This window comes from Narcine bancroftii, chromosome 2 (assembly GCF_036971445.1).
Source record: "Narcine bancroftii isolate sNarBan1 chromosome 2, sNarBan1.hap1, whole genome shotgun sequence".
Classification (NCBI taxonomy): Eukaryota; Metazoa; Chordata; class Chondrichthyes; order Torpediniformes; family Narcinidae; genus Narcine; species Narcine bancroftii.
In genome coordinates, this window is record NC_091470.1 from 171,602,735 (window position 1) to 171,624,730 (window position 21,996).

The following is a 21,996-nucleotide window of genomic DNA, read 5'->3' on the forward strand; positions in this document are numbered from 1 at the left end:
CAACATTGGATCACCACCAAGGATCAAGACGTAAATGGGAGGTAGATTTTAAATAAGCAAATAGATGAACATAGATGGATTTGGATATAGAAAGAGTGTGAAAAGTACAATAAATGTGAGCTATCGGTTAGTTCAATATAATTTTATTTATCAGTTATATTTACCACCACAAAAGTTACATATATTTATTCAGATTTATGTTTTAGATGTGGACAAGAAGTTGGTACTTTTTTTGCATTGAACTTGGCCACTTTCTACAATTAAACATTTTAGGTTTGCAATAATTTATTAGAACGAGTAGCTGGAGTGAAATTCCCACAGGATCCAATGTTATTTTTACGAGGAGATATTAGAAGAATTAAACATAAATTAAAACTGAATATGTACCAAGTAAAATTTGCTCAAATTGCTTTGGCAATAGCTAGAACATATATTGCTATAACTTGGAAGTCGTATACTGATTTGGGAATGGACAGAAGGCAGAAGTGCAGAGTTGTATTCCACTTGAGAAAACTACTTACAATTTAAGTGATAAATATCATACATTTTGTGAAATATGGAGCCCATATTTACAAACTGTTAGCATTACAATTTAAATGATTCTTGAGCATTCCCTTTCCCTTCTATGTATATTTATACATTTAAGAGTATCGGAGAGTAAAGTGGTTTTCTAGTCCCTTTTCCTTTTCTTCAGTTTGTAGGGGGTGGGGGGGATGAATAGGAGGGTTTTCTTCTTTTTTAATTTCTTTACTTCCTTTTTTATAAAATACTACACGTATTTGAATTAAGTTTAAAATATTGTAATATGCTTTTATTTTTAATAAAGTATAAAAAAAAAACATTGGGTCCACCATCATTAAGTGATGGACGGGCCAATTGACACATACACCCATGGTGCTTGGAGCTTGGAATTAATCAACCCAATGAATGGTTAGTGTAGCAAGCGGGGAAAAAATGGCAATCGCATCTCAAATTTCTTTTAAAATTTTTGAAATGGAAGTAGAATTGAGCAAGAGGCAAATATTGAAAAAGCAGAGTTCAAGATGAAAAAGAACAAACAGAAAGGAATAAATCTTTGAGCCATGTCTTTCAGATCCCTGCAAGATAGGTTGTTTGTGGTTACAAAGAGGTTGGGGATATGGATATTACAGAAACCAGAACTTTTCCAGTCTGACTAATATCCCTGAGCATAAAGCCCTGCAAAAGGTAGTGGACACAGCCCAGGACATCACAGGCAAAACCCTTCCCATCATTGAAAATCTATAGGGACTGCTGATGGCGGACAGCAGTAGCGATCATCAAGGATCCGCACCACCCAGCACATGCTCTGTTCTCGCTGCTGCCACCAGGAAAGAGGTATCGGCACCACAAGACTCGCACCACCAGGTTCAGGAACACCTGCTCCCCCTCCACCATCAGACTCCTCAACGGCAAACTTAGTCAGGGACTCATTTAAGGACTCTCACTTTTTTTTTAAAGGACTTACAGCACTTTAACATGCCACTTCGGCCCATGGGTCCGTGCCACCTAATTACACCCAATTGAGCTCCAACCCCCGGCACATCTCGAATGGTGCGAGGAAATCGGAGGCCCCAGGGAAATCCCACGCAGAATAGGGGAGAATGTACAAACCCCTTATAGACAGCGCAGGGTTCGAACCCCAGTCCTGATGGCTGGCATTGTAACAGCGTTTCGCTAACCGCTACGCCAACCGTGCTGCCCAAAGGAACCCTAACTTTGCCAGGACTTGAACCCATGAGTCACTTCACCCTCCAGAGGTCCAATGAGCTCTCCATTGTGCCACAGAGCCAATGAAAAGAAAGTTAATTTTTTTTCTCTTTGCATCGCAGTCAGTTTGTTTACATTTTTTGATTTGTTTACGTGTACGTTGAGTACAGTTTTTTTCTGCATTACCAATAAGTGGTAATTCAACTTCGCCTGCAAGAAAAAGAATCTCAGGGTTTTATGCCATGTTAGGTATGTACTCTGACAAGAAATCCGAAAGATGGGTGCGGACTCGAAAGGCCAACATGGCCTGTTTCTGCTCCGTAAATGGTTATATGGTTATATATGAAACTGAATTGGTAAGTGTCGTCTCCCGTCTGGTACAGTTCCCTATGTGACATCTTCTGCATACATCAGAGAGAGAGGTATTGAGTTCATTTCTTTTATGGCTCCTACCGACATTCCTGTGGCTCCAAGTTGAATGGCCCTTACAGTTCACCTCTTGGGTGGCAGTGAATGAACTTCTGGTGTTGGTGGGGTTAGGTTATCTCAGCAGCTCAGCTTGTCGCTCCTGACGGATGTACGGTCAAACCGGCTAGAAACCGTGAAGGTGTGAGTGCAGGTGATGAATGGAACTGCAAAAAGAAGGGCAAGTGAGGGGGAGCAGCAGATGGAGGAGGAGGTGCAAAATGCTGCAAAAAGCAAATGGCTGGAGGAACTCAGTGGGTCAGGCAGCAACTGTGGAGGCAAAGGGATTGATGTTTCGGGCAGGGACCCCGCATCTGTCCTTTCCCCTGTAGATCAGGGGAGGCCAAACCTTTTTGGTTGTGGGCCACATACAGGAGTCACAGGCCAAATAATAAGCCCGGCTATTTTAAACCACCATCGGTTCCTTTAACAGGCTGCTTAAAGCCTGTGCAGAGCTGACGGCAGTCGGACGGGGCGGATGGACCCCGCGGTGGGGGGGGGCGCTGAGACTTTGCTCCCTGCTTTCTGCGGGTATGCACCAGCTCTGCCGTTACAGAAGATCTGGCAATGCTGCCATTTTTTTTTCTAATGGGCAGTGGGCCACAGTTGGCCTGTGGACCATAGTTTGGCCGCCCCTGCATTAAATGGTGCACTGAGATCCTCCAGCAGGGGGCTCTTAATGGTGGTTAAGCATGTGCCTGGTGATAGCAGGAGCTGGTGTTACTGGGATTCCTTCCACACTTGAAGCATCTGCTGATGGAGGCCAATTTTAACCCAGCCCACCAGTCAGGAAACAGGGGAGTTGGTGCCAGAATGGTTTCACTCTTCTTCTGATTCCACGTTCCACTATGGTGAGGGGAGCAAGGCTACGTAGGACTGACAAAATGGCATTCTCCCAAACATGGCCATCCTGTAGGTTGTCCAAATAATGCCCTCCTTATTTGATCCGATTGCCAGCTGACGGTTCACTGTCCTTAGTTCCAAAGCACCTGACGTCCATGTAACAGGAGGGAAATGATTGGGATATAAATAGGTAGCTGATGGTGGAACAAATGAATGAGCTGCCAGAGAAAGTGGCAGAGACAGGTACACGGATAGGAAAGCTTTTGAGGAAAATGGGCCAAGCACAGTCAAATGGGATCAGAGTGGTTCGCGTGGGCCAGTCGGGTCTGCCCCTGAGGTGTCCAACTCTGATTCCAAGGGGTACATGGACAATACATGGGAGGAAATGTACCAGGGGTGTAATTGGGTGGGAAGGGCTCGTGGGCCCGAGCTGCATCTCTAAATTTAAAAAGAGCAGAAATACTTCACTTTGTACATGAATTCTCATTTATCACATGATGGAAACATTGTCAAGCAACTGCAGCTTTTATCGAGCTGTCCAATAATTTCTCCTTCCTATCACAAACTAAAATGCTTCCTTTCATTTAAATCAATGCACTGATGTTGAACTGTTCCTTCTCATCCAATTCTCGCCTGTTATATTGTTCACAATTTTCACAACTCTCTCGGTGGTACAAAGAAACAATCAAAACTCAGGATAAGCGAACTGATTGCTTCAAGTCTCGAGTTTTCCACTTAAAGTTCTTTTCACAAATGATCAGACCTTGAGTCTTGTATCTTTCATCAACATCTTTCTGCCAAGGTGCATTTTTGCATAATAGCATTTCAGACACTGGGCCGGAGAATCTCAGCAGGTCACGCAGGAAGCAAATGGATTTAAAGCTCATCTCAGGCCTGAGCCCTTGTTCAAGGTGTGAGCAAACAGCAGGTCAAACCGCAGCCACCTGCAAAGCGGGCGAGCACTGCCTAATATTCCTGGTGGTCTAGAGGTTCCTGGTGGTCTGCAGAGTTTGTCCAGCAATGTGATTTTATTTCAATCACGGCACCTGCAGACTTTCATGTGTGACAGAGTATTTAGAGGGGGTTTGGGAAGTTTGTTAAAGCAGGATGCACACAAACAGTTTAAAACAGAATTATTGCAGGACTTTTGCAGAGTGCTATTTTGCAAAAGGCAACAAAGTAGCAACATACAGCAGCAACTTGTCTGATAGAGCTTGTGATCTTTACAGAGGGAGGGAGCAAGAGAGGAGAGACAAGGCACTTCCAGGTGCATTCTCCGCCAAGAATGCGCCTGCAGAAGTGGAATCGGACCTGTGGAATGGTCATTCAGGTGGCAGCGCTAAAAGCGCAGCGCGGGGGATGTCTTGGAGTACACTCCGGCTCCTGTTCCTTCGGGACATCAGTTCTGGGGTGGCCGGTGCTGGGCCGTGCTGGGGGGCAGAGGCAGCAGGGAGGGGGGCTGACAGACGCTCACCAGCTGATTGTCATCCCCTTAGCAGCTGCTTTCAGGCGGCTGCATTCATGTGCATGGGGGGGATCTGAGTGCTCCGGCGATTATCCCTCCTGGAGGAGGGTCACAAAATGCACCTCGCAGGCACCTCCTGCACTTTCAGGTAGCCTCCCGACAGCTGCATAGGAGTTTAATATGCGGCTTTACGTGGGGTTATTTTGGCCACCTGAAAGGCCTACAGAGGCTTGGGTTCCAGAGGGACAAGCTGGCAAACTTTGGAAGACGGCCTGGTCAAAGGAGAAGACTGGCTATCTGAAAGGAACTTTGTGGTGACCTGAAAGAAAGAGGATCATTTGGAGAACCCTGAAGGGGGCAAGTTTCGTCAGCAAGACCGATTGGAAAGGAATCAGGTGCGGATGTCCTGGAACAAAAAGAATCTCTCGCTGAAGACCAACAAGAACCTTCCTGAGTGGTAACCATTTGCCCATGAAGCACCAAAGCCTGGTGAACTTTATTAATGCACAGCACAGGAATTGCCTGCAACCAGTGAGATTGGACTGTGAACCAAAGAACTTTTCTACACTTATATACACATTACACACACGTGCGCTTAGAATTAGAGGGGAATTAAGTAGGTTAAAGTGAGTTGATAGAGATAAGTTAAAGTTTGATTCTGTTTTCATGTGCAAAAATAATTAAAAGCAATTTTTGTTTAAGTAACCCTTTGTCGTGGTGCATATCTATTGCTGGGTTTTGGGGTCCTCTGGACTCCGTAAAACATGTTTTACTCCACCTAATATTCCGCTGGGCAGTCTCCAACCAGATGGATTTAACATTGATTCCATTAGGCCCCTCCCTGTCTCTCTCTCTCTCTCTCTCTCTCTCTCTCTCTCTCTCTCTCTCTCTCTCCCCTCTCCTTATCCTTGTATTTCTCCATTCAGAGAGCTATCCCCTTTATAATTTCTCAGTTTTTCTCTTCTGCCCTCCCACCCCCTATCCTCCTTTGACCTCTTGCCCGTTGGCTTGTGATCCTTCCCTTGGCCCCTTCTTCCCTCCTCCCCCCCCACCCACTTGTTTATTCAGGCGCCTGCCTGCGTTTTGCCAAGACCTTGAAGGACTCAGGCCCAAAAAATTGGTTACATTGTAGTGGCCCTTCCCAGCTCCCCCACGGGGCCTCACAAAATGAAGGACGAACGCGTCGAATCAGCAGGCTGCACGAGGCCCGCAGCGCTGCCCTCCAATTGGCCACAACCAAAAAAGCTTAACTGGCCTATCAGGGAAAACGGATCACAAACACACCAATCAGTGCTGAGGGGGCTTTGACCACACCCTTCAACTTAAGAATAAAAGCTGGACTGTGAGCCCAATAAAGCTCGTGGTTCGTGTTGTTCTTTCTGGGAACAGTTCTTCTGAGCTAACCTTCATACAGCTATAACCTCTCCTGTGCTGTAGACTCCACAGAGCCATAGCTTGTAGCAGCTAGCTACAACATCCCTTTACTTCCTAGACAATATTTTTTACACTGAAAAGCCACATTATTGCTGATTACACGACCCCCGCCTCTGGAAGCCAGCTTGTTCACACAGAACAGAAGAAAAGCCAAGTCTGTGAGTCCTTTTACACAGCAAGCCGGCTTCCTGAAGCAAAAGAGGCGGCACGGTGTAGCACAGCACCATGGCAACACAGCTCACCCTTTTACATGCCCTTAAATACCTCTGATTCTACCTACTTTGGCGGATCGAAGCCGGGTAAGTTTAGACCCCCCCCCAATCTGCCTTTTACACAGCACTCAAGCGCTGTGTGAAAGGGGTAACAGACACTATGTGACCTGCTGAGTTTCACCAGCACTTTGTGCATTGCTCTACAATCACAATGGCTATAGACTTTTCTGTTTAAATCCAATCATAGGCCCACCTGTTATTAATTATGATATGAGATTTGACTTATGAAGCCACAGAATATTACCCTACACATTACCCAAGGAGGCTTGTGTATTCCTGGAGCTAGGTGATCTCCTCAGAATGCACCTTCTAGTTTGCACCTTCTACGTTCAATACCTGGCCTTCAGGTCCAAATGCCCTTCAAGTTAATGGGATTTCACTCCTCTGTGGAAAATGGCAACCAACGTTTGACCAGCTTTGTCACTCTCGCAGTGAGACAGACACAAGTGTTGCTGGTGTGTGGAAGGGTGTTCCATCGCTGGGAGTTGGTGCAGTTGAGTGGATGGAGCCAAGTTCTGCATTGGGTGTGTTACCAGACAGTTCACCATCTTACCATCAGGCCCATCGTGCAAAGCTGCATTCTGCCAGCATGCACGACTCTCCGCAGTCATCACTGAGTACATCAGAAAATTCAGCAATGCTGCAGAAAATTCTGGAAACGTTCATCAGGTCAGAGAGCAACTGACAAAGGACCTTTAACCTGGAATGTTAAGTCGTGGTGAGTGTGGAATGAGCTGCCAGCTGAAATGGTGAATGCAGGCTCCATTTTGCCATTTAAGAAAAATGTGGTTAGTACGTGGATTGGAGGGGTATGGAGTGGGGGTGGTGGAGAAATATGGTCCATGTGCAGGTCAGTGGGACTAGACAGAAAGATCTACTTTGTTACTCCTGCCCTTTCCCCAGGACAAGAATAGCAAACACTAGGGGACATTTGTACAAAGTGAAGGCAGGAAAGTTTAGGGGAGACATCAGGGGTATGTTTTTTACCCCTACAGTCAGTTATGGGTGTCTGGAATGCCTTGACAGGGTTAACGGTGGAGGTTGAAACATGAAGGGAATTTAAGAGACTCTTAGACAGGCACATGGATGGAAGAAAAATAGAGGGTTATAGGCTAAGGAGAGTTTAGTAATTTTTTTGGAAGGTCGGAACCACATCAAAGGCCAAAGGGCCTGTACCGTGCTGTAATGTTCTATGTTCTAGTAGTTCAGTTCAGACTCGATGGGTTGATGGGTCTGTTTTTGTGCTGCATTGATTCTCTTCCCACAGATGCTGCCTGACCTGCTGAGTGTTTCCAGCGGTCCCAGTTGTTGCAATCATCTCTGCACTTCAGATGATGCTCATCTGTTTCTCGAACTGCACCTTGTTGGATGAATAACCCTAAGACCAAGAAGAACAACGCAGAAAATGTCGACTCACACTGACGCAGCAGATGGTGCTGTTGAATTACTGCTCCACAAACCACCCAGTTCAAGCCAGACTCTGGATGCTGTCTGGTGTGGAGTTTGCACTTTCCCCCTGGGTGGTCCAATTGCCTCTCACATCCCAACGACGAGCTGGTAGGTAACGGGCTGTTGTCAGCTATCCCTTGTGTAGATCAGTGGCAAATGAATCAGAGCAAAGTCGATGTGAATGTGAGACAGGATAAGGGGCAGGGTCACAGGAGAGGAAAGGAGAGGAAATGAGATTGATGGGATTAGTCTGCCTGGAGCTGGCACGGACCTGATGGGCCAGAGACCTCCTTCTATGTCATGATAAGAAAGCACATTTTATCATGGTAATCTGGCATTCTGCACACCTTGAAGATCAAAAGAAAAAAGACCACACTTATAAGAGTGAAAAATCAGAAATTCTGTAGCAAGATTTGCCTTGAAGAAGGACTCAGGCCTGAAACATTGGTTATACATCTCTATCTCTAAGTTTCTCCAGCATTCCTGTGTTTTTACAACAATGACTCGTGTTTCACTCCATAAAAGTGAAGCCTAGGTAAAAATCACCAGAACCTAATGGGTTTGTGGTGTCCTTTGTGAGGTCTATCCATGACTTTGGTCCTTCGCCAATGCAGAATCCATTCATTGATATCCAACTGCTACTGCACAAATCAGGGTGGCAACTTTCGGGATGTCCCCCAAAGTTCAAAAAAGTTCAAAGATTTATCATCAGACACGTGACATCACATAGAACCTTGAAGATCCTTCACTGGCTGAATATGCATGAAATCTTTTCTTTTCAAACGAAAGCAGAGTCTCAATGAATCCAAACCTCCAACAGTTGCAAATCAAACTGATAAAAAAAGAAAAATTTTGCTCTCTGGGTTCAGAACATGAAGGGGATTTTGCAAAATCCTCCTCGCTACCTGGAGATGCAGCAGGTTGTGCGCACTAAGGGTCTGACTCACCAGCACTGCAAATTAATGGGATCTGTCACAATGACAGGATCTCACCGGAACCCACCAGATATCATAAAGATTAGGTGACACTGAGCTGACAGCATGAGATGAAGACAGGTTCTACCCCAGCCTGGTTTCACATTTTTCAACACTCTTTTAATGTTGAAATTAAATCACAGAAAACAGGCCCTTCCGGCTTTCACCACCTAATTATACCCATGTGACCTGTCAGCCCACACATCTTTGGAACGAGGAGCACCTGGAAGATTTCCATGTGGTCACGGGGAGAATGCGCAACTCCATTTACAAACAAATAAAGAATACACTCACTCGCGTTTCCCCAGCACCCAATGTAGTTGACTTGTTTTCCTCACTGCAGACGCAACATTGCATTCCTCAACTCCCCCTACACCACCCAGCCAAACCCCTCTGACCTTCTCACTGGCTCACTCTACATCCAAGATCCATCACCTCTGTACTGATGCTCAACACACATCATGCATGCATGCTATTACCCCCGCGCGTCACTTCTCTTACATCGACCGGCACTGAGCCCGACACAGGTAAGTACGTGACCGCAGCGGATTCGAACCCAGGTTGCGGGCACTGCAAAAGGAAATATGTCTCGTGCGATGTTATTTCAGACAATACAAACAGACAACTCACATTGGATTTACTCCTCCACTGTTACAGTTTGACTAAAATTAAATCAATTTAAGAATGAAACTCACTTAGACCATCTCTGCCCCCTCTTAGCTATCGATCACTCAAGCCAACTGGCCGTCAATAGTAGCCAAAATACCCACGATATTCAGAAACTGGAAATCACTTTAATTATTCCATGATTAAAAAGAATGACACAGACCATGGAACTGCACCCAGTTTAACCTCCCCACCCTGTCTGTTTTAGTGGATAGGAGGAAACCGGAGGAAACCCATGCAGACAAGGGGAGAGGGTTACAAGCTCCTTAACAAACAGTGCGGGATTTTTACCCAGGTGGTGTAACAGCATGGCAGTAACCACATGCTAACCCGTGCCATCCTCAGCCCTCCTGAACCAGGGACGCACTGCAACCAGAGACGATCACAACTTCACTAAATGTCACAAGCCTGAATGTGGTGAAAGAATTCTGTTGTTTCTCCATGGTGCTGCTTGCGTAAGATTCCAGTGGGATGGCTAGTACCATAGGAAGTAGCGGACAAGAATTTTGTTGAAATGTAATATTTAGATTCAATCCCATGCTGTGGTTTCACCCTCCAGCAGAAATATCTTCAGCCAAATGAAATTAAGAAAATATTTATGCACCACGTTCGTCCAAAGAGATAAGAGATGCTGATTGTAAGACAGAGCTGATCGGGGTACTGGGAAAGCCCTCCTGTGCCACTTCAAACATTGGCTCTGAATCTTTTAGGGCCACTAAAATAAGCTGAAGGACGTTGGTTGAAAATTTCAATCAAACGACGGCTTTGTCAGTGAAAAAGTTTAGTTTCCTTTTCAAATTTAAGTACATTTGCCATGAACCATAGACGCTTGTAGTTTAAAAAAAATTATTCAGTGAATCTGGTTTGTCAAGTACGCGAGGAGAATCTGACATCCTGATGAGCTGTCCATGCAAATCACAATGGTCTCAACACAGGGTCGGCGTAATGGGGGGTGAATTTGTGCCCCCCCCACCATGAGTTATTGTGCCCCCCCCCACAACCACCCCAATGCCACCGCCACCTCCCACCCGGGTCAGACGCAGCTGAAAAGAAAGTACCTTGAGCACGCACTTACCCAAGAGGTGCTTCATGATGGCCTGGTTATGGTCCCAGAGTTTGTTGAAGGTTCCCCACCTGGACTTTCCATCTGGCAATGAGTTTGACTTAATCCAGCCGCCACAGGCATAGTTGTAGAAATTTTGGCAGGGGTCAACAGAACGGTCCAAGGATTGGAGGACGGTGCTGGCGATATTGATGCAGGACTCGGTGAGGCAAACCTTTGGGGTATCTGCAGCAGAAAGCACATTGAGAGCCAAACATGCTTAACTAAATCCGTGTCACCCAATGCCAGTGAATGTACATAACCTTGCAAATGAAAATAAATCCCTGAGGTACTTTGAAAATCTTGCCAGAACCCAATTTAATGTCAACGCTTTCCACTCCAGTAAATAACCCTGTACCACTATGATGGTAAGGTGTTGGCTTATCCTGGAACATCCTGGTGGACCTTTCCACTAAGTTTGACAAGTTTCATTATCCTGATTAAAACACTGAGAAACACTGTGATTGAAGTAAAAACACAATGCTGGAGAAACACAGCAGGACAGTGCATTGGTACAGAGGTGCCAATGCTCAGGGCAAGAGAAGACTCCAGAGGGTTGTTAACTTGGCCTGTGACATCACAGGCACCAGACTTCACTCCATCGAGGATATCTACAAGAGAGCAGCCTCTATCCTTAAGGGTCCCCACCACCCAGGCCATGCCCTCTTCACTCTGCTCCCATCGAGGAAAAGGTACAGGAGCCTGAAGATGAGCCCTCAGTGGCACAAGGACAGCTTCTTCCCCGCTGGCATCAGATTCCTGAATGATCAATGAACCAGACACTGCCTCACTTTTTCTTGCACTATTTTTATTCATCTTGTAAGTTGATTTAGATAAATGTTTGCGCTGTGATGCTGCCACAAAATGGCAAATCTCGTGACAATAAATTCTGATTCTACATTATATAGCAATGATAAGGATGTTTCGGGCTTGAGCCCCTCATCAAGGTGTCAGCAGAATGTTGGCAGACACCTGAACAAAATGGAGGGGGGAGGGGCAGGGGAGGAGCACAGTTTCACAGGCAGGAGGTAATAGGTGGATAAGGGAGGGAAGGCACACCAGAAGACAAGGGGAGGGGGAATGGCTCTGTGAAAGTGGTGGGGAGCTGGAGAAAAGACAGAGGGATGGGGAGTGGTCTAGGCTACTCCCATCCACTTATGTATCTTTGCTGTACAAAGTTTTTCCAGCATTGTGTTTCTTTACATTTCATTATCATATTTGAAACGATTTTCAAAAATAAAATTTTGTACAAAAATTTTGAAAGCAGTAGCTTCAGCTTGCAATAGTTACGAAGGTACACCAGTCCCTCTACCTCCTCTGAAGCCAAAGGACATTTAGCGTCACCCACATCCTCAAGCAACTTCTATGGGCGTGCCACTGAATGCACCCTGCACGGCTCAGGAATTGCTTCATTCAAGAACACAAGGAACGTCTGAGTATTGTGAACATGACTCAGTCTATCATAGAAAAGGAGCCAACATATTAAACTTCACGCAAGATACTTTCCACAAAACTAGGAGATACAATCTCAAGGTGAATGGGGAATGGGTTGAAGGCAGAGTCTGCTTTTCTCAGACACCAGTGAATCTGGAATTCACCCAAGGAAAAACTGTCCTCTGTTTCCTGTAGAAAAGGTCAATCCAAGCAACAATTCAGATAAAACTGCTGAGCAATTCCAGCTCATCTGTGCTTCCAGCTTCCACCTTCGCACTCCAATACACAGCTCCCTCATTAAACCCGTTCCCTTGTTTCATAAACTCTCCCTTGTTCAATCCTGACCTCAGGTGCTCTTCGGGTGGAGTTTGTAACTGCCTCTGTTCTCCTCAGGGGCTCTGGTTTACACAGATGTGCAAATTGGCATATTAAGGGCCACTGTGAATTGCCCCAACTGTGCCGTGGACAGGTAGATTCTGGGTGAAATACAAACGTCTGCAAATGCTGTGATTGTAGTAAGAAATGCTGGAGGAACTCAGCCAGTCTCGCAGTGTCCACAGGAGGTAAAGATTTATTATGACCGAAGTTTTGGGCCCTGAGCCCTTCCACAAGGTGTAAACAAAAAAAAAACAGACTCCTACCCAGAGATGTCAATCATTTCACCTCCCCTGTCCCACCTCAGTGAAATAGCTGTAATTTTAAAATTTCGACACAGTAACAAGCCATTTTGGCCCACGTGCCGCCCAATTTACACCCAATGAACCTACATCCCCCGGTACGTTTTGAAAGGTGGGAGAAAACCAGAGTCCCTGGGGAAAACTCAAGCAGACACGGGGAGAACGTACAAACTCATAACAGACAGCGTGGGATTCAAACCCTGGTCCCAAACGCTGGCGCTGTAAAGGCGTTGCGCTAACCGCTATGCCAATCGTGCCCTCCTTTTCCATTCATTTCCTCTTTCTCTTCAACCAGAAGTATTCCCTCTTCAATAACAGAGATGGACCAACTAGCTCTCCTGCTGCACCTGTTCCGTGATATGTCCAGTTTCCTTCCAAAGATTACCACTGAATCCACTGCCAATGCAGGAGGGAATTCAATGTACATGTGACATCTTTAGGGAAAAAAAAATCCCCTTTGATTCTTTTGCCAATTACCTTAATTTTTTTCTTTTTTTTAGGGCTTTTTTGTTCAGCAGTAAAAACAACCTGATTCTGTACCCCAGCTCAACTGTGATTTTGAAAACTCCTTCAAGTTTCAATGCTCTTGGCAGGACAACCCTGGTATCTCATAAGAGAGACAGTGTGGAAAAAGGCCCTTTGGTCCATTAATGCTGTGCTGACCACTGACCATCTATTAACACGGATTTTAAAATATAGACATAAAGCACGGTAAAAGGCCCTTTCGACCCATGAGCCCATGCCACCCAATTATGCCCAATTAACTTACAACCCCCGCTATGTTTTAAATGCTGGAAGGAATCCAGAGCACACCCCCGGGGAAAACTCACACAGACACAGGAAGAACATACAAACTCCTTACAGACAGTGCGGAATTCAAACCCCGGTCTTGGTCGCTGGCACTATCCACTACACTAATGGTGCCGCCCTAATCTGGCAAGGATCCCATTATTTTTATTCTCTCCACATTCTCATTAACTGGCCCCAGATTTTCCCACTCACGAGAAGTAATTTGCAGTGCCGACCTGCACATAATTTGGATGTGAGAGGAAACCAGAACAAACCCACACCGTCGCAGGGAGAACACGCAAACTCCATACAGACAGGACCCGGGGTCAGGATTGAACCCAGGTCTCCATGCTGTGAGGATGTGACTCTACCAGTTGAGCAACTGTGCTCCCTCTCCACATACTTTGAATTCCATACACCTTCGGTCACGACTACTCCACTGTTTATCTTTCCGACAGAGCGTAACCTTCTTCCTGCCATTGAGTCAGCTCCTCCGCACATGATTTTGTACCGTGCACTTTGCTCTGTGAATTGAAAAGTAATTTAAATGGTTTATTCACGAGGAGATTGCTCATCCTCGAGACCCAAAAATATTTGCAAAGTACTTCCTCGAACGAAACAGCCGAAAGCTCAACAAGGAACCAGTTCTGAATCATAAGGCACATTTGAAAGGGTTCAAGTTTCGTTCCGGTGTTGAATCTCTCTCTTTCCCAGTCCTGAGATACGATTGTCGAGCTGAAATGATAACTCCCATTTGCTTTCCTGCTCAGTTTACAGCTTGTTTGTTTTTGTTCCATTTTCAGGGTTAATGTTGAAGGCAGAAACCATGTCAGCAGCAAGGGTTGGTTTGGACAGATGCACGAAGGAAGCAACTGGAGAATAAACACAATCAAAATTATTTACTTATCTGGAGGGTCGATGCCAAATACACTGAAGGAACAGACAGTGCTTTCCTGTCTTAAAAGTGATTATGATTTCTGCCTTGCATAATCTTTTCCCATTGGTTCCCTTGAACAGGAAACAAAAACAGTTTGTTTTGCCTTTACTGGTAGCTGGTACTGGTAGCATTTGCCTTTACTGGTAGCTGATACTGGTAGCATTTGGCTTTACTGGTAGCTGGTACTGGTAGCATTTGCCTTTACTGCACTGGTAGCTTGCAAGAAATTGACAACTTCCCTTCTCCCTTGGGTCTGTTCTTCAAATGGGGAAACAAATGCTTAGCACACATTATGGGCCACAGGGTGATAAATTAAGTTCCTCGCTTTATTCCATTACAGTAAAATCCCTGGTATCCAGCACTCATGGGAATTGGTGGTTGCCAGATAAGTGAATTTTCCGGTTGCTTGAGATTGCATGTTGTGTGATTGGTGAACTAACGGAGAGGCACACCAATTTTAAACTTCCACATTTTTCCCTATTTATTTTCTGCAATTTTTTTTGTCGGTTGCTTGAGGCTCAATTCTGGATAATGGGGGTTTTACTGTACAATTGAACATTGAACCCAATCCTCCCTACCCTCGAGGCTAAAGGAACATTCAAACGGATGTTTTTGAAGGATGCAGCTTTAATCAATGCACACTGTTTCACTGCTCAGGGAGGTTTTGCTGGTAAGATGCCTTACATACTCATTAGTTAATACACACAATGAAACATTGATATGACCAGTTCAAGACCCAATCATGAATAAGTTATTGACCAAACCACGTAATGAGGAGATCATGTAGCACTGGCAAATCACAGACACGCAGCAAGCAGACTTTCTTCCAAAGTTTCTCCAGAGCCACAGCGGCTGATTGGAAAAATCCCTGAGGCAGCTCCTAGTGCAAATCCACAACTCTTGTTTACATGAATCTCTTCTCCTTTGGCCAGTTTTTGGATTCTGGGAACAGCCTACATGACCGAATCTCTGGGAACAGCCCTAATGACTCTCAGAGAATCAAGACAAGCTAATTGCCAGATTCAGATTTACTGGAGGTGTTAGTCTTGATCTGAAGTACAGTTAGGCTGCTGAGTGAATTTGTACAAAACAAGAAAATCTTCAGATGCTGAAAATGAAGTGCAATTACACAAATGTGCTGGAGAAACTCAGGTTACGCGGCATTAATAGGAAGCAAAGGGGATGGGCTCTTACTGTTTCCTTCCTGTGGACGCTGCGTGACCTGCTGAGTTTGTGCATTGAGTGAATTTGAGCTTTTGAATAACCTTTTTTAAAAATCTGCTTACAGAGGCTGCTGGAACATTAATTGTCATCTCAAGGGTTTTTGAGTGCAAAGAGGCTCCGATAGCTCAGCGGTCAGAGCACTGGTTTTGTAACTCAGGGGTTGTAAGTTTGAACCTCGCTGGGGCTTCATTCCTCTGAGACTGGCGCTGGCCAAGGTAGGGACTCTGACTTCCTTACGGTAGACAAAAGTTAAAGAATTTCATGTAGTATTACATGACAATAATGGAACCAACCAATCAAGAGATAAAAAAGTTATAAAAATGATATATGGTTCTGGTCAGTCCACATAAAGATTATTACATTCATTGCTGAACACTGTCCTCACGAAGAATGTTTTGCCCTTAAAAGGGGTCTAGGACAGATTCACCAATGAATAACTTCTGAATCAGGAGACCAGGTTTGGGCAAAATGGATTTCCTGAGGGAGAACTGTTAAAGCACCGTAACTGGAGAGATTTGATGGGTTTGAGAGGAGAAAGGTTTGGACTCGACATCAAAATCTCCAACTTTACATTACTTGATCTGACTTTGTCTGTTTCAGAACTGGCTATTTCTGTCTGTCATCATTTTAGCTCCGCTTTCCTCATTTCTATTTTTTAATCTTGACTTGCCGTGCAAGTTCAACAGATTTATTATTAGCAACAAACCACGCAGAAACAAAATGTGTAATCTACTGTAGTCGACACTTTCCAGGTTCCAGCAGTTTCCAATTTCAAAGTGTGTCATCTTCAAGAAAAAGTGGGGACGATATTCCAAATTATTACCTTATTCATCCAACAAACCAAACTTTGTAGATGCAGCTTTAAGTAGCTTTAATTTGTTAATAAAACAGATAAACATTCTGAATAACTTCCCATTAAGATTTACACAATGATAAACAAAGCATTTACTCTACAAATATGTAACGATAATTAACTTTAAAGAGATATACAAAAGAAATAAGTCAAATTCAGAAAGTTTCTTGAGCTCATTGTTCGTCGAAGAATGACCTGCAAGCTCTTGCTCCACTTGGATGTTACAACATATAACATCAGTCACTATGGCAACACTACAAACAATACTTTTTCTTGAGGGATAGGCACAAAATAACTAAGAATCAAAATCACAAGGTTTTAACCTTTACATTCTGGCCCCCAATTATTATAATGGACATTAATGACTAATACATAATAATTACTATTACAGATGCAAAAGTAAATATGGTAAGTATCAAATAAAAGATCAAAACTTTTTGCTTCTTATAAAAGACAGATTTTAATAATAGGTCAATTTAAGTAACCAGTCTTGGTTTTAATCTGCACCTGCCGAAAGGCTATTAATACTACTGGTGCCAATATCCCCAAAGGATCGTATATTGAGCTTACGATTGAAAGAACATCTCTTCTTGTTAAAAGCCGTTCTTTCAAAACAATTTTGAATTTGAAACCATCAGACTGAACCCACCATTGCATCCCTAGAATTCTTTCGACAGGTAGAATGTCACAATCCAAGTCCAGATGTTTTATCTCCTTTGCTCTTTCTGCCTCAGGAATTACAGCCAGCACAGCTCGACTGTTGCTAATCCATTTTGTAAAGAAGAAACCTACTTTATTACAGATCTCTTTTAACTCTGATAAAGATCTATTGCTTCTTTTTCTGAAGCCACTGAAGTGAGACAATCATCAACATACGAATTATTTCTGATGATGGTTGTAGCTTGAGAACAAAATTTCTCTTCATCATCTTCAAGACATTTCCTGAGAGCAAAGTTTTCACAACTTGGTGACAAAGTTGTTCCAAATAAATGAACTGTCATTCTGTATTCAATCACATCTTTACCGAAATTGCCATTAGGCCACCATAATAATCATAGAAAATCACGATCTTCTGATTGTACTTTCATTTGATGAAACATCACTTCAATATCTGCTACAATCACAATAGGCTTTTACAAAATCTTATCAGAACATCTATTAAGATGCTGGTTCAGTCTGGACCTTGTAGAAGTTGAGAATTCAATGAAACTCCGTGAAATCAAATATTACACATAGTTTCTCCTTTAGTGGATGTATAACTCCATGATGAGGTAAATATCATTTTCTACCATCTTTACGTTCCAAGCTAACTTCTGATACCTTCTCTACATAACCCTTGGTTATCATATCCAACATGACATTGGTATATTCCAAAGGAAAGGAAGGATTTCTCTTGAATTTTCTCTTAAAATTCAGCATACACGGTTCTGCAATTATTTTATTATCTGGCATACAAATTTCTCTTTTCTTCAGAGGTAATGCTATACAGTAACGACCATCAACATGTTTCACAGAATTTGAAACTAAATCCTGAAACCGCTTGTCCGCCTTTGACAATTCTTGAATATCTGTGAGACATTCATGGAAATCAATTTTAAACTGTTGTTCCCATAGATCATTAAGTTTGACAAATAAAATTCTGTTGACGTTAACATTCGACAACTCCTGATCATTATTCATTTTTCCTTCTAATGGTCCATTAATAGTCTATCCGAGCAATTTTCTCATAGCATAAGGTCTGTCATTTTGACTCCTTATTACTTCTAGAGGTTCAAGAGCCTCTGGTACATCTAATCCAATTAACATCTAGATTTTAGCATCAATCTTGGGTAAGCAAACATCTTTTAGATGAACCCACTGTTTGATACCATCCTGAGATGGAATATTCTCCCTAATCACAGGCATAATCTTTTCAGTACATGCACTTGGAAGATCGCAAAATTCATTGCTATCCAATCCAGCAATCTGTAAACCTGAAACTATATTAGTTTCAATGTTCTTTTTATCATTCATGAATCTGTGATCTTTTACCATGAAGATTAAATATATTCTTTCATTCAACATTACAAAATGTTGCGGTACTTCCTGGATCAAGAAATGTGTAGGCCTTCAGCATGAAGCTTCCTTTTTTTAGCTTTAACCTGTACAGGAACTAGTGAGAGAGCTTTGTCATGGGCCCCAGTAAGACTGTTAGTCTGAACCGAAGCTGAGGTATTCTCTTTGATTGTGTCTTTAGTCTTGGATTCAAATTGTTTGACATCCTTCTCAACTTTATTGAATATGCAGTAACCTGGGATGCTTTAAACTACATATATCACAACAGAGTTGCTTGTTAAAAGTTTTGCTGATGTGTCCTTTACACAAGCAGCTGAAACATATTCCATTCTTCTTTAAAAAGGTTAATTTCTCGTCATACAACTTTTTTTTCTAAAGCGTGTTTATCTTCATAATGCAAACAGCTTTCTTCCTTCTCCTTGATCTTCCTTCTCCTTTGTTTCCTTGTTCTTTCTTGTGCTTGTATCTGACACAGCAGTAACAAAGGTACTTCCCTTTGGTTTCTGTTGAGACGATGATTTAGACTTCTTTACATCTTTAGGAACTATTGAAATACTCTTAATATTTCCAAATACTGGTACAGGGTTAACATGTACATGTCATTCCAAAAATTTACCACATCCTCAAAAGTGGCATCCCTTCCAGGAAGCATCTTAAGCTCTGCAACTTTGATCCTTCAGCTTATAAGGTAATTTATCGACAATAATCAACAAATCTGCAAGCAAATTCAGCTCTTGCAAGTATACACTACTTCCCATTGTGCTACAACATCCTTTCAGAAAGAGTGCATATAATTTTATTTTTGGCCAAGAAAGAATCTTGTCCATGTGGGCCCTTGCAATTTTATGTTCATCCTTTGCCATTTTAAAACCTTGTTCTGGATCCATATATTGGCAACTTTTGACTAACTCCTTCACCTGTCCTCCAGCATACTGTTCCAGGTTATACAGACCATCTTTAGCATTTTTTGTATTACTTTCAATGTGATGTTCAAAAGATTTCATGAACGTCAGATATTGTAATGGATCTCCATTAAAAACTGGAATATCCTTCTTAGCTAAACCATATTAACCTTGTTGCTGCGTTAACGTAGCAGAAATTTCATTTTGTTTGGCTATAAGTGATAATATATTGTCTTGTCCACCGTGGCTCACGACTGGTTGTCTGAAGGTGAATGGAGCGTACGGAACTTGAACTGGTGCCATCGGTGTAGGATCTTGAGTTGAAAGTGGTGGAGATACTTACTTGTCGCTGGTTCTTCAGCAACACGGAGAGTTATCAATGTTTGAATATGATCAACTCACATGGATGAACTTTTTTGAAATACTCTCCTTTCGGGAAGATTCATATATTGTGCGCTCGGAAGAGATTGAATGTTGCCAGCCCTTTCCACAGGGTTGGTCATTGTCATCCGAGTACTAGCAGCGCCCCCCGTGGCTCCTTGATCGAGTATACTCGATTTATGGCTGCAGTACCCATTGATCTGCTGGAATCTTGGGTGCGAGCCCTTTGGGTATATCACTTTGAGTGATAGACCTTGCAGAAGCCTGAGCTAATGTTTTCACTTTGGCCATATTCATAGCATGTTGTTACTCAAGCTCCAGTCTTTTCTTTTCTCTCTTCAATAATCCTTTATTTCTTCACTAGTCATTTGCAACTTCAGTTGATGATTCTTCATTTCAGCTTCCATATCTTCTAAAGCATGTCTTTTCTCCAACACTCATGTTGTGTATAGGTAGTAACCAAGTCTGCAAGCGCCTTAGCATGCATAGCTGATATGCTTGAAGCATGCGAAGCGGCACTTGCTCTAGATGCCTTTGAATGCTCATAACCTTGGAAATACTATCATCAGGCTTCACATCTGAACTTTCAGAGACTGCTGATTGAGTCTTTGTCTTCAGCATTTTGCTTGGTACAGCCACCAGTGGGGCTTTGCAATGTTTATTCATCTGTTTCAGTTCCACTAACCTTTAAGTTACCGAATGAGGCTTGCAGCACCTTAATTGTTTCCTCTTCTTGCTTGGTAGCTGAAGCTGCATCTTCAATGGTGGCTTGCTCCAATCTCCTGCCGAATGTTGTCGGTTCGCCTTGCTGGCTTAACTCACAAAGTTCTTTGAGAGGAGCTGTTTGCTCAAGGTTTTTAGCCCGACGAGACTTCTTTTTCTCCATCTTGGATTCTTCACACTGCAGCCTGTCTTCTCCTGGTTCCTGGGAACTGTAAACTAAATTGTACCTTACGTGGTCCCTTCAAGAGGATTTCTCTGGCTGAATTGTCTCTGTGTTCTCCACACAAACTTTCTTATCAGGCATTTATAATAAATGTTTACCATAACATTTCTGAGCTTCCTGCCAGATTCTGTAAATCAGAGCTCTATCTTATCTTTCAAGGAACTTCAGCTCAATTTAAAACTGCACAAACAGATGTTCTCATAGAGGCCTCTGGAATACTCTCACAGAAATCTGGACTTCTCGTTAAAGTTTAAATGCTTCTTGATTTTAAATCAAATTGAGTTATTTCAGATGAGCCTTTCTTCCAAAGTTTACAATTATAACTTTTCTTTGAATCAAAATATAGATGACACTTTCCACATTCTCGTATTTCCCAATTTCAAAATGTGTCATCTTCAAGGAAAAGTGGGGATGATATTCCGAATTACTTTGTTAATCCAATAAACCAAACTTTGTAGATGCTGCTTTAAGTAGCCTTAATTCGTAACTTCGCAACAAGATTTTCATAACGATGAACAAACAAAACATATACTGAATTTAAAGATACAATGATAATCAACTTTAAAGAGATATTCAGAAGAAATAAGGCAAAGATGAATAAGACAAATTCAAAAAGTTTCTCAAGCTCATGTCTCCTTCATGGTTCGTCAGAGAACAAGCTGCAAGCTCTTGGTCCGCTGAGATATTACGACATATGATGTCATAGTCACTATGGTAACTCTGCAAACAATATTTTTCGTAAAGGTATAGGCACAAACTAACTAAGAATCAAAATCATCTGCTACTTGACTCCCACCGTGTTTTTTGGACCCACCTTGTCAGAGATATTCCGTTTGTTCTAGCCTATCCCTCCCACCACCCACTCCTTTATCTTCCCTCATTCCCAGTTCTCATGATGGCTCCCAGACCCGAACCAGTCGCCTCTTTTAAACTGCAGCACCTGGAACCCGGGTGCGATTAATGGGGCAAGCAAAGGTGCTGGAGCACCTTTTAAATTGCAGGGGGAGTGACCCATTGAATCGGCAACCTGGCGATTTAAGGGGGATCCCGCACCCGCGATGACATGACACGCACTCACTGCCGGATATTCAGGGGCTGACTCCCCGGTGAAGCATGCACACAAGTGCTGACGTCACTGGAATAAGCGGGTCGCCCATTTTCATTTTCAAATCGCTTGTGGACGCGGACTAGGTAAGTTTAACTGGGTTCCCTGATGACCTCAGGGACCTGGTTGGGTTCCGACGGGGTCGACCGGGTCAGACCTTTTTTAACTGCCGTGTAACTGAGGCGCAAACTGGGCAAGTTAAGCCCATTTTACATGGCAGTTTGAAAGGGCCTAGTAACTCCATTTTCCACAGTGGCTTCCTGACTCGCTGAGCCGGGGATTAAAGTTGGTGATG

The 21,996-nt window shown here is 43.3% G+C and overlaps 1 protein-coding gene across 2 annotated transcripts in view; it reads right to left on the reverse strand.

The window, feature by feature from the left end:
• Positions 1-21,996, reverse strand: part of ece1 (endothelin converting enzyme 1) — a 235,351-nt gene that overhangs the window by 94,421 nt on the left and 118,934 nt on the right. For both annotated transcript variants that reach the window (XM_069919098.1, XM_069919097.1), the window contains exon 4: positions 10,372-10,584. In XM_069919098.1, coding sequence (XP_069775199.1) covers positions 10,372-10,584 — 213 coding nt within the window. The remainder of the gene's footprint in view (positions 1-10,371; positions 10,585-21,996) is intronic.